The sequence below is a fragment of the Mercurialis annua genome, linkage group LG6 (assembly GCF_937616625.2).
Source record: "Mercurialis annua linkage group LG6, ddMerAnnu1.2, whole genome shotgun sequence".
In the NCBI taxonomy this organism is placed as follows: domain Eukaryota; kingdom Viridiplantae; phylum Streptophyta; class Magnoliopsida; order Malpighiales; family Euphorbiaceae; genus Mercurialis; species Mercurialis annua.
The window spans coordinates 33,372,842-33,386,716 of record NC_065575.1 but is presented as its reverse complement, the minus strand read 5'-3'; the positions used below and the strand labels follow the sequence as shown (position 1 = coordinate 33,386,716).

At 43.8% G+C, this 13,875-nt stretch overlaps 1 protein-coding gene across 1 annotated transcript; it reads left to right on the top strand.

Moving 5' to 3' along the window:
* The first annotated feature begins 1,045 nt into the window (after positions 1-1,045).
* LOC126687778 (uncharacterized) lies at positions 1,046-4,531 on the top strand. Its single transcript, XM_050382334.1, has 2 exons — positions 1,046-1,974; positions 2,191-4,531. Exons 1-2 carry the CDS (start codon positions 1,046-1,048, stop codon positions 4,529-4,531), a joined length of 3,270 nt encoding a protein of 1,089 aa, XP_050238291.1.
* Positions 4,532-13,875: the final 9,344 nt, after the last annotated feature.

Here is a 13,875-nt window from a genome sequence, read left to right as displayed (position 1 = left end):
CGTGCAGACTGCTGCACGTTCGTGCAGCCTTTAGCTGCACGATGTGCATCCCCGGGGTTCATTCCCCGGGCCATTTCCGACATGCTACGACATGCTAAATCGTTCCGTAACGCTTAATAACATCTAAAACTCAAGATTCAAGCTTAAAACGTCGAATTCAAACTCAAAATCATTAAAACGGTAAAACCGCTCGAAATCCTAAACCAAAACGTCAAGCTTACCTCGTTTTGAAGCTTAAAGATGATAGAGAATCGAATTCTGAACGAATCGATATAAAGAACTCGTGATTTGGGCGAGAAACGGCGAAACGGCGGCGGATCGACGATAATCGTCGTTTTCCTTTTCTCTGGATCATCTGATCCTTCTCCCCTTTCCTTATTCTTAAGGAAACATATATAGTTTGGAAAATTTGCCACTTTAATCCTTCATTTCTTTAACTTAAATCATTTCTCTTTTAAACTTTCAATTTTAACCGAACGATTAATTATTCACTTAAACTCGAATATCTACGTATTATTTATATCCAGATAAATAATACTACTCCAAATATAACTATTCTCGTCGATAATCTTCCGATTGCTATTCTCGAGGCTAAATTGGCTAATTTGCACTTTGGTCCTTGAACTCTTCAAAATTGACAATTTAGCCCAAAATGAATCCGCGTCCAAATTTTAAAAGGTCTCCGATTGACCTGAAACTTTTACCACCAATACTATAAAACATTTCGCGGACCTTGGCGAAATAATTCTATTTTCGGACTTAACTGGTTAAATTACCACTTTAGTCCCTGAACTCTAGTTTGTAACTTTTCTTGATATTTTTCCTTATTTTCTTATTCTAATCTTCAAACATATACGTCTTACTCCATATTATCCTTTTCTTTAATATCCCATATCTTTATCTTTGCAACTCCGGTCCTTTTCTGCCGGACACGTTGCACTAAACGGCACCTGAACTTACGGGGTATTACACTTGTTAACTCGGATCGGCCGGTATCAGTGACCCTTGGGGGCAAAGGCCGATCCACCATCCTCAAAGATTCAAAATGATAGCACGGCATAAAGAATTGAGGGAGAAAATTAGACAGTTAGCCTCCCTGTACGATATTGATTCGGCCGAATGCATCTATGAGGACCAGGAGCAAGACCCAACAGGATCGCTGCGGATTGGGGACATACGATTGGCAACCGGGAAGTTAGAAGATGATCCCGCCCAAGTACAGGACGATCTCCTCGAAATCAATCTGGGGACGGATGAATCGCCTAAACCCATATACATCAACGCAGGACTGGACGAAGGATTCAAAGAGCAACTGATCGCCCTACTCACTGAGTTCCGCGACTGTTTTGCCTGGTCGTACGCGGAAATGTCGGGCCTTGATCCTGATATCGCCGAACATAAGCTTCCATTAAAGAGTGGATTTCGGCCATTTCGGCAACCTTCCCGGCGAATGTCCAGGGAAGTGGATACTCTCATACAAGATGAGATTAAGCGGCTGGAAGATGCCAAGTTTATTCGGGAAGCCCAATACACCGAATGGCTCTCTAACATCGTACCAGTAATGAAGAAAAACGGGAAGCTACGAGTATGCGTTGATTTTCGGAACCTAAACCTAGCCACGCCCAAGGACGAATACCCAATGCCCGTGGCCGATATGCTGATTGACAGGGCAGCTGGACACACGATACTCAGTTTCCTCGATGCTCACTCTGGGTACAACCAAGTTCCAATCAGCAAGGAGGACATCTCCAAAACGGCTTTTAGATGCCCCGGGCCGATCGGAGCGTACGAATGGGTCGTGATGCCTTTTGGCTTGAAAAACGCAGGGGCAACATATCAGAGGGCGATGAACAAGATGTTCAGAGGCCTTGAATGCCTTGAGGTCTACATCAACGACGTCGTAATCAAATCAAACACCGGCGAAGTTCATTTGGCCGATCTCCGGAAAGGTTTCGAGCGTATACGACGTAATGGGTTAAAAATGAATCCTCTGAAATGCGCGTTCGGCGTTTCGGCTGGAAATTTCTTGGGTTTCTTGGTTCACCAGCGGGGAGTAGAAATAGATAAGAACAAAGCCAAGGCGATTATCAATGCTGAACCACCCAAAACCAAGAAGCAGCTCCAGAGGCTCATCGGTCAAATCAATTTTTTAAGAAGATTCATAGCAAACACAGCAGGCCGACTTCGCAGCTGGAGTGTTTTGCTGAGGGGAAGAGAGACCGACGAGTGGATATGGACGGACGAGCAACAGAGGGTGTTTGACGATTTGAAAGGTTACTTGGCGAAACCGCCGGTCATGACCCCTCCAAAGCCGAATAAGCCGTTGTTGCTATACCTATCGGCTGCGCACGAATCCCTAGGATGTATGCTCGCCCAAGAGGACGATGGGGTCGAAAGAGCAGTCTACTACTTAAGCCGAGGATTGACGGACACAGAGATTCGTTATACCGACATAGAGAAAATGTGTCTATGCCTGTACTTCACGTGCTGCAAGCTGCGATACTATATGTTGCCGGTCGTTGTGTATGTATTATCCCAGACCGATATCATTAAGTATTTCTTATCGAAGCCATACCTGAGGAATCGAATTGGAAAGTGGGCGATTGCAATGTCCGAGTTTACATTGGTGTACGTTCCTCAAAGAGCAGTAAAAGGACAAGTATTGGCAGACTTCTTGGCCGATCACCCTGGTATTACCCTCAAGGAAGAGACACCTGGTCGAGTAGACATCACGTCCTTCGACATCGCCGTGTGGAAGATGTGGTTCGACGGATCCAGGACAAGCCAGGGGGCAGGCGCGGGAGTACACATCGTCACACCCTTGGGGGCATCCTACCAGCTATCATTCAGACTCCAGTTCGAATGTACCAACAATCAAGCGGAATATGAAGCCCTCATATTCGGTTTTGAGATTTTAGCCGAGCTAGGGGCGAGGGCGATCAGTGTAAAAGGAGATTCTTTGCTAGTCATTAAACAAGTGACAGGAGAATTTAAATGCGAGTCCGAACTATTGGTGAGGTATTGCAACAAGGCGAAACACCTGATCGAAGGCTTCCAAGACACGAGAATAGAATACACGGAGAGGGCCGATAACGGTGTTGCAAACGACCTAGCTCAGCACGGAAGCGGTTACAAGGTAAACCGAGAATTCGACGCCATAGAGAGGGAAACACCAAATCTCCACACCGGGGGCATCACGATCGACGAAAGACAGTTCTCGGTTTACCAGCTGGACGTCACCCAAGATTGGAGGGACGAGCTCCTGAAGTGGTTCGAAAAACCAGACGCCACGAATAGGAGGTTGAGGACGTTAGCCCTTAATTACGTGGTCTTAGCCGGCGAACTATATAAGAAGGGCTTTGAAGGGCTACTCTTCAGATGCATCGGTCCGAAAGAGGTGATGCTTGCTATGGCCGAGGTACACGAAGGGATAGCAGGCGCCCACCAGGCGGGTCCCAGAATGAGGTGGCTCATCCATAAATACGGCTTTTATTGGCCGAAAATGGAACAAGACTGCATAAGATATGCCAAAGGTTGCGAAGCCTGTCAGAAATTCGGCCCAATACAACACGTCCCGGCCGAAGACCTGCACTCCATCATCAAGCCTTGGCCATTCAGAGGATGGGCGGTCGACCTGATAGGGAAAGTATACCCCGGCTCGTCTGATGGTCATGCTTTTGTGATTATAGCCACTTGCTACTTCACCAAGTGGGTCGAAGCTAAACCTTTGAAGTCGCCGACACAAGAAGCGGTGATCAAGTTCTTCAAAGAATACATCGTCCACCGACATGGCCTGCCCGAGTCCATAACCACAGATCAAGGGACGATGTTCACGGGAAGCGACATCAATTGGTGGGCCTCCCAAATGGGGATAAAATTGTTACACTCAACACCGTACTACGCCCAGGCCAACGGACAGGCCGAAGCCACGAACAAAGCTATCAAGCTCATAGTTCAAAAGATGATTGAAGAAAACCCAAGGCAATGGCATATGCTTCTGTCAGAAGCTGTTTGGGCGAATAGAACCAGCCAGAAGTCGGCTACCGGAACTTCACCCTTCAGACTGGTTTACGGCTACGATGCGATGTTGCCAATGGAGCTAACCGTCACGTCTACTCGCCGCAGATACCAATGCGAATTGTCCAAAGAAGATTACTTCGACAAGATGGTGATAGATTCTCTGGACCTTGACGAAGAACGTTTAACGGCGTTAGATCACCTAGAAGCTCAGAAAAGAAGGGTCGAGAGAGCTTACAACAAACGGGTAAAACGAAAAGCTTTTTTCGTGGGCGATATAGTGTGGAAAGCGGTCTTGCCTATCGGCCACAAAGACACTCGGCTTGGCAAATGGAGCCCGAACTGGGAAGGACCCTTTGTCGTGGTCAACAAGTTAACAGGCGGTGCTTACTTGTTGGCAGATATTGATGGGGAAGAACACGACAGGGCGATCAACGGTCAGTTCCTGAAAAAATACGTTCCTAGCTGTTGGGAGGGCGTAGACCGTCGGTTATTTGGAGCCGACGAAGAGTAGTGCTGTTTGTAAATTTGCAAGCATCCTGGAACGTTACAATTATTTTTAATCGCCGATTATTTGATCGTACCACTTAGGAATTCGGCGTTTTCGCACTGATTGAGTTTTTTCAACGGGTTCTCCGTTTTTCTCAACATGTAATTATTTTTTAAATATAAACGTTATTTCGGATCGGACTAACTATAGGCCGATAACATGAAAATAATCAAACAAGATGCGAATAGAAGGTAAAACTTTCGGCTCTGTGGCCGAATAAAGTCTAAAATTGCAGCAAAAGCAAGATACGGCCCCCAGGCCGATCAAATAGCACTAATATTCGGAACTAACATAAAAATACAAAATTATAAGATTGTTCTGAACTTAGAAGTTAAAAATGACTGAATATGTCGCCCAGCTCGCTGCGAAGGGTGTTGAATTGGGTACGAGCTTCAGCTACCTTAGGCTTCAGATTGGCAAGGCCCTGCTTCAGCTCGCTTCGATTTTTCTTTACACCAACACCTTCAAGAAGGTCTTTGTCCATCAACACTTCAAGCTCGGCAATGGCTTTCTCTTCGTTTTCCAGCTCCAGCTTCAAGGCGGCGACTTTGGCCTTCAAATCCTTGGCATTATCGCGGCGAGATTTAAGGGTTGAGACAGCCGATTTCACGTTCACCTTCAACCCTTCCAGCTTTTCCTTGGCAGCATTCTCCTGGGCGATCAGCTCATCATAGTTGGACTGTATATTGGTCGATTCAGCATAGATCGCCCGGAAAGCTGGGAGCGACGCAGAGAGCTTGACCATTGCACCTCGAGCTTTCTCACTGAGAACTTCTGGAGGAGCATCGGCCAAGGCAGTTGCCGACTTCTGAAGCCGCTCGAGATCCTTGGGCGATTTAAAAAGAGCAGTGCCTTGGGACTTCAGCTCAGCAATGACGTCCAGATGATCGCCCCAGTTCTCGGTAGAACTGCTAGTCACTTCGCGCATCTCACTCTCTGGGAGGGGCGAATTGTCTTCGTCGCTATCAGAATCCAGGAACGCCGCCGCCTTAGCTGCCACATCGTCCTGATCGGCAGGTGTGTCATCAGGGATCTGCCAAGTTTTGCCACAATAAAATATCAGCTGCGGATTTACTATTATAATGATAAATAATCAATAAGGGTTACCTTAGTCTTTTGGGCATCAAGGCGCGCTGGTAGATTGGCCAGAGACGAACTCAGCGGCGATAGCAGCGTCGGCAGCGGCGAAAAAGCCAGCATCTGAGATACTGTAGGGGTTGTCTCAGAAGGGGTTGCTTCTGAAGGGGCCTTTTGGGATAAAGACCGTTGAATTGAACGACCTTCATCCCCGGTCTGCTCGTCGGCCGTCTCTGTATCGCCCCTGGAAGAAGAATGGGCGCTGGGCTGAGACGGGGCTTCCTTAGGAATAGGGTCAAACATACGTGACCCCGTCGTGTCCTTCTTCGCCCTTTTCGCTTTCGGCTCTTTCTTAGACGGCTTCTTGGCAGGGCGCTTGTGTCTCGCCTTCTTCGCTTCAATATCTCCTTCGCCATCGGTGTCAAAAACGTCCCCTTTGCCCCATCGAGGCACGCCAACTGAAAGACAAAACAGAATTAACAGGTGAATAATGGCCGAAACCGTTAGGGGAATTCAAGTAAAAAGACCTGTTTACCTGGTATTATATCATAACCAATTCGGACAAGTTCATTAATCGCCTCAGCATCAGATGGGCATCTGATGCCGGTGTAGGTCACACCTTCACTTGTTATTTCGGGTTTTCGTTTTTTTACCCTTTTCTTTGGAAGTTTTATGGGGTTGGGTGTAGACATATTAACTTTAGGTACTGGTGGACTTTTATATTTAAATTTTGGGCGAATATGGGCAAGATAGAATTCGTAGGAATACTTGCCTTCATAGTGTTCTTTCCAGACCTTTTTCATTTTTTCATCGTATTTATGCCTAGTCATTCGCCTATGGCGCTGCATCCTAAGGTTCATGCCAGGGCGATCTAGGGGGTCGTATTTAAACTTATAAAAACGTTCGAATTTAGCTATTTCATAAAGATGAAAGAGATTACCTTCGAATTGGGGGCGTTTTGGTGCCTGCAAAAGAAACAGATCGGCATGAGTAGGGTTTCGAGATAAAGGAGGTAATTGAAAATTATGAAGACTTAGTATTTCTTTGGACGAGAGGTCGAAGAAAGACTCGATAACTGAAGCCCACCAGCTTTCATATTCTAAGGTACAGGAAGGGGAAATAGAAGGGCGAGAAATTTCAGAAATTGGGGGAAGATAAGCCCGGTTAAGGCGAAGGATAAATTGAAGGTCAGGGTAATCTTCGATTGACGGTTTATAGGTCCCGCGATTGTTGACGGAGATCAACAAAGGACAGGGAATTCCTTGACAATAGCCGAATTGGCGGGCGACATAGTTGGGGCAATAGGCTTCGATGCTGCTACGGTTATATTCTAAACCGGCGATAAGGTTTCGCGACTTTAGAGAACTGCCCCAGTATTGTCCCCCTAGCTTCACCCACGGATCGGCTTTAGCCTCATCTGCATCTTCACAATCCCAGGCGACGAAGAGCCATGAAGGGAGATACTTCAAGTTGAGGAGTGGGCAGAACAACGCCGAAGCTCTGACGGAGTTGGTAAAAACTTCCAATACGTCCAACACGTGAGGCAGGCGAGTACCAGCGGCGATTAATTGGTAGCCGCAAAGTTCGGCTTTGATCTGAGGGCCGACTTCAAAGAGCTCAGGGAAGTATAAGGCCAGCCACAATTGCAACACCCACAGGGGCCCGCTTGGGCATTGAAAGGTTCTCTTTTCGCCGTGAGGGGCGATTTCATTCAGGCTTCGGTACAGGTGGGCAAGCATGAACTCCCCAATGTTGCATTTTCGCCCTTCAGCAAGAGCAGCGGCCAGGGTGAAGCAGTCTGTGGTCACTCTGAAGGAGGAGGTACAGAGGACGAACTTGGCTATGAAGAAGGCGAGGAAGGCAATGTGTTCCTTCACCTCGGGCTTGTAATGTTCTTCGCCCATGAACAGTTTTATAAAGGGGCCGTAGCTTCGTTGAGCCTTTGTCAGTTTGAATGGGGGCAGTTCGGCGTCAAGATTGGGCGATATACGCTCGCCGATGATTGGAATGTTGAGAATGGCCGCCATGTCCAACAAAGTGACCGTCATCATGCCGAACTTAAAACAGAAGCAATGTACGGCAGTTGACCAGAAGAGAGAAGCGCCCATAATGTAGTGCTTCGCTATCGGCCTGCTTGCCTTGCAGAGGTTGATCATGTCGTAAAGGCCTATATCCTTCCATAGTTGGCCGAAGTGAGGTTTTAGTCTGGTGACCCATTCTTGGTATCCTTTGTGTTCGGTCGGCCAGTTTCGGAACATGGTGTTTACCCAGATAGATGATTGATGAGGGAGTGAAAAGCGAGGTGGTACTTCTTCATGGAATGGGGTAGCAATGTCGCACAGATGGCTGGGCGAGACAAGAATTGGACCGACGCATTCTTGATTGTCACTAGTTTTTATTATTACCTGAAAGTCGGTATTCGGAGCTGCAGCACGGATCTCAGTAATCTTATCGGTCACTTGGGAGGCGATGGTATCGTTGGGGGCAGCCATGATAACTGTAAATGGAGATTTCTCAGTTGGGCGAATGATTAAAAGAGGCGAATCAAAGACGAAAGAAGCTAGGGCGAAAACTTACCAGAAGAGACTTGGTGAATTACTCGAGGTTGCTGAGGAGAGAGAAAGCTTGATAAATGCAGAGAGAGTAGGTGAGTGATGAAATGAAATGGTATTTTTGTTAAATGACAAAATCAGAGGAAGCCGAAAGGTCGTGGGGCCAAAATGTGGCATCGTGGAGAACAGCTGGAGATGACGTGGCTTAAAGGGGGTACCGAAAGGTCAATAGATGCGCACCCCTTTAAGTTTTTTCGAATGACTTGGGCCTCAGTAGTGGGCTTGGAAGCACTGAGAAGGGAGAACAAGCCCAAAAGATAAACATTTCAGACTTGTTGGGGGCATTGTTTACACCGGCCCAAATAATTACCGGATCGAACTTCATGTGGGCTTATCAGGGATTAAGGCCCAACGGAAGCTTATTTATTACTGCTTTTTTCTATTTTATTAGGAGTTTGTAGTTCAATAGGAGTGATTTACTTTAAGAGTCTTAGTCCTAGTTAAATTAGGAGTCTTAATGATGGGGAGCTATAAATAGCTCAGAGTTTTATTATTTTTGTATCAACAAATCAATCAATAAAAAACCAAGCCCAGTGCTTTTTATCCCGCAATCTCCGGATTGTTTTAATTTAGGAGTAGTTTTCGGTATTAATCTCGCTTGAGTCCGTGACTCCCAGATTATTATCTTTTAGATCACGTGGTTAAGTGTTTTTAACCAAACAAGCCCTGTGAATATCTGCATAGGCTCGTTAAAGTATCAAACCTCAAACCGATCCCGATTATAAATTCAAAGATTCGAGTCCGGAATATTTCCAGGCGAACAAGTAGTCAACTAGTTAATGGTGGGAAGAAAAAGACCTGGAATCCATAGAAAACAAATAGACAATTGGAGAAATTGGACACAAGTGGAGAGGGGAAAGTGGTTCCTTCCAAACGGAATCACAATTCTATTCAGGATACACAAGAGCCGACAAATCTGTCCTCAGAGAAGGTTAGAGATGGATTATCGGATCAATTTGGAAACATCGAGATATCGGCAGAGATTGCGGAGCAGTCTCACCGGAAGCAATGAAACTCCTAATCTGGAACCTCCAAGGTGCGGGGAATCCTTGGACGGTGCGTGCGCTAAAATTCTTTGTTAATAATAATTTCCCGGATTTGTTCTTTTTAATGGAGACTAAGCTTGTTGATAGTGAGCTAGTTAATATTAAGAGGATTTTCAATTTTTTATTTCTTTTTTCTGTTGATTGCGTTGGTAGGAGGTGGATTAGTTCTTTTCTGGAACAAATCCATTCAGGTTGACATTTAAGGATTCTCTAACAATCATATTGCTTTCTTTGTTAATGATACGTCGTGAATGCCAAGTGGATGGGTATTGGGATTTGCGGATGGCCTGAAACAAACAACAAGCGTCACACTTGTGATCTTATGAGACAGGTTTGTTCGGGGGTTACAAGCCCTTTGCTTTTATGTCGTGACTTCAACATGTGCCTTTTCCACTCTGAGAAGTCTGGTGGTGGCCTTAGAGATTAATGATTTTTGTGATACGATTGATGGTTATGAGGTTAATGATTTGGGATTCAAAGGTAACGCTTTTACCTGGTCGAATATGCGTTTAGGGGAGCATAATGTCCAAGCCTGGCTGGATGGATTTTTTTACAAACGAGAGGTGGCAGGAGTTGTATTTGGGTTGGAGAGAGGTCCATATGGCAAAACAGCATTCTGACCATTGTCCTATAATGGTTAGTATGCTGCATGAACATGTTCCTAAAGCCCCTAAGCCTTACCGTTTTGAGAAAATGTGGATGTCCCATGAGCAATGTGAAGAGGTTGCGCGAGAAGCTTGGAGCAGTGATGGTGGACAGATTGGTTTGATGAATAAGCTGTCCTTGTGTGGCGAGAACTTAAAATCTTGGGCGTACCACAATATTGGTAGCATTCGGCGAAGGATCAAAGATAAAATGGGGACTCTTAAAACCCTTCAAGACGCGCCTATATTTGATGTTGCAGGTCATGACATTTGCAATCTGAATACTGAATTGGATGAGTTTCTTTTAAAGGAAGAAACGATGCGGAAGCAACGATCTAGAGCTGATTGGTTAAAACAAGGTGACAGAAACACAAAATTCTTCTATAAAAAAGCTTCAAACAGGAAAAAGACTAACACTATACACAGAATTCGCGATGATCTAGGGAACTGGTGAAGTGGGGAGGCTGTCCCAGTTGTGATATCGGAATACTTTCGGAAGCTGTTTCCACGTCTAATCCTACTAATCTTGACGAGGTTATTACTTGCATTTATTCCCATCTGTCCCATGATCAAGTTACTAAACTGCAGTTGCCTTTTGGTGAAGAAGAAATCCTTCCGGCCCTTAAACAAATGGGAACTTTAAAGGCTCCGGCACCTGACGGTACGCCTATCCTATTTTATAATTCCTATTGGCATATTTTGGGTAAAGATGTGTTGAGATGCGTTCTTAATTTTTACATTCAGGAGAGATGCCTAAGGATTTGAACCATACTTTTCTCACTTTAATCCCCAAGAAAGTTTATCCAGAGTTGATGAAGGATCTCTGTCCCATCAGTTTATGTAATGCGGTGTATAAACTCATCGCCAAGGTCCTTGTAAACCGGATTAAAAGAGTCCTCCCTTCGTTGATTCACGAATCTCAGAGCGCATTTGTGCCGAGTAGACTCATAATGGACAATGCGTTGATCGCTTTCGAGTTATTCCATTCGATGGTTAAATGGCCATAAGGAAAAGAGGGCTCCATCGCGCTTAAACTCGACGTGAGCAAGGCTTACAACAGGGCTGAATGGTGTTTTATTGAGGGAATTATGGTCAGAATGGGTTTTCCGCTTGAGTTTGTGAAGCTTATTCTAGCTTGTATCACTTCGGTCGCCTTCTTTATCATGATCCAAATTATTGAGCCGCGACCAGCGCTAGGGAATGGGAGTGGTAGCTCCAAATCCCGTAGCAAGTCTAAAATTACTATAAATGTTTTGCAAATACAATATATAAAACGTTTTCAGAAAAGTTCTTTAGATGATATCATTATAAATATTAAAAGATCATATTTCTTTCCTGAAATGTTTGCAAAAGGATCTGTAGAAACCAGGGTCTTACAAAGCGATATCTCATATCCTCACTGCCCTGTTTCTAGTCATAAGTACGACCAATTCCATTCATGGTAATTGGTGTAGAAATCAAACGGATACTCAAAACATATAAAAATAATATAATGTTTTTCGTCGACGGTATTATAAAAAGAATCATAACATTGCATACTCAAAACATATAAAAATAATATAATGTTCTCAAGCGATAGATCCGATCGAAACCCTGAACTTGAACTCCTAACCTTTTGTACTCTTATCATTTTCATATCGAATCATTTCATATCCAATTGTCAGGCCCCGGGATAACTTAACCGCGTTAGCCGCGACCAACCTCTTAATCCCAAGTTGTGGGCCTCGGGATAGCTCAACTGAGTTCAACCCATTAGATACGGGGCTCGGGATACCTCAACCGAGTTCACTCTCGTATCTACATTCATATTCCGACTTCCATATTTATCACATATCACATACCGTTTTCATATTATCGACAACAATTTAGATACACTAGATTGACTCAAATACTGGTGACCACACAGCCTATTGACACCCAATAGGTAGTTGGTTCCTTCAGATCGTACACCAGATTCATATATTCAAAACAATCAATAAAACAATATATCATAATATACGAAAATAGCTTTTATAAATAATACGCGAAAGTAAAATGCAACTCATGCCGCTATCTAAAAACTGTGATATCGTCAATCAATCACGTAGGTTCCATGCGTCATTCGATCTCATAGCTATTCAAGCTCGTCGGCATGGTAGCTCGTCGGTACGTCACTCACCTATTCAAGTTACACGTACGTTTAATTTATAAACGTAAACTTAGTACTAAAACCCTAAGTTATAAACTTAGGTTAACACGATCTTATTCTAAATACGACTCTTAACTTTGATAATCTCTTAATCCCCTTTCCTTTTTAAACGTCCTAGTTTATGTTTTGAAATTCAATCGAATCAAGATTAAATACGCGACTTGAAATTGTCTAAAATCGAGTTTTCGCGTCGCGTCAGGGCCCCAAAAAGCCCGCCTCAAAGATTCCTCTTGGCGGAGGCATGAACGTGCAGTACGCTGCACGATCGTGCAGTTACTGTGCTGCACGATCATGCATCACTTGCTGCACGTTCGTGCAGCAGTCTGCACGTTCGTGCAGCAGTCTGCACGTTCGTGCAACTTGTTGGTTGCTGATGTGGAGCCACAGGGTTCACTCCCCGGGCCATTTCCAACATGCTAAAACGTTCTAGCTCGATCCCACAACGCTCAATAATATCAAAAACTCAAGATTCATGCTTGAAACGCCGAATTCAAACTCAAAATCGCTAAAACGATAAAATTGTTCCGTGGTTTAAAACTTTAACTCGGTATATAATCAAATTCATCCATCCAAATGATAAAACGTCATGCTTACCGTGATTCGCCACTGAAATACGATCTATTCGAGTTATAGAACGTCGAAAACATACGAGAAATTGAGATCGTATGAAGGAACGTTTATAATCGTTGAAGAAAGGAAGAAGATGATCTGATTCTGGATCCTTCCTTTCATTTCTCATCATATATATATACTCTTTTAATCCTTCATTTCTTTAACTTAAACCATTTCTCTTTTAAACTTTCTATTTTAACCAAATGGTTAATTATCCACTTGAACTCAATTACATACGTATTATTTATACCCAAATAAATAATACTAATCTAAAATTATTATTTTTCATCAATAATATCCTAATTTCTATTCTCGAGAATTAATTGGTAAATTTCCAATTTGGCCCTTGAACTTTTCAAAAGTTGCAATTTAGTCCAAAACTTATCCGCGTTCAAATTTTAAACAGTCTCCGATTGACTCGAAGCTTCTGCCATAGATACTACATAATATCTTGCGGACTTTTGCAAAATAATTATTAACTCGGGATTTATATTTTATTTTATATTAATTTCTCTCGATTATCTCTTAATCCCGACAATTCTGTTTAATGGAAATTATTCCAAATTTCCTACATTATTATATCAAATCCACTTTTGTCAAAAATTACAACACGTGGCACGATATAATTTATTTTAAATATTCGGGGTATTACATTCTCATTCCTGGTAAATGGTGTTCCTTACGGCTTGCTTCAGCCACAGAGCGACCTCCGTCAAGGAGACCCCTTCTCCCCGTACTTATGCTTGTTCTGCATGGAAGGTCTCTCTGCCCTTCTCCGTAACGAGTTTGTTAATGGGGTGATTTTAGACAGTCAATTGTGTATAGGGGCTCCAAAGGTTAATCACTTGTTTTTCGCCGACGATAATGTTTTATTTGCCAAAGCAACGAGAAGGGAGTGTCAAGGTCTGAAAGATATCATTGGAGTCTTGGAGCATGCTTCTGGATAACTGGTAAACTTCAAAAAATTTGAGCTCCTTTTCAGCTCAAGTGTGCAGCAGATTATTTTTCGGTGTATTTTTACCTTCATTTTTTTTCAAATCAGCCGGATTCCGGTTGCCACGTCAGCAAAAATATACTAAAATTAATTTGGGATAGATTTGAAAAGAATAAAAGTTCATGGTTTTATATG

What these genes read in the sequence shown, in the direction of transcription:
- LOC126687778 (XM_050382334.1), top strand. Translation starts at nt 1,046, where the DNA reads ATGATAGCACGGCATAAAGAATTGAGGGAGAAAATTAGACAGTTAGCC. An exon ending in GAGCGTATACGACGTAATGG is followed by an intron (nt 1,975 to 2,190) that starts GTTAAAAATGAA and finishes CCGACTTCGCAG; the next exon opens with CTGGAGTGTTTTGCTGAGGG.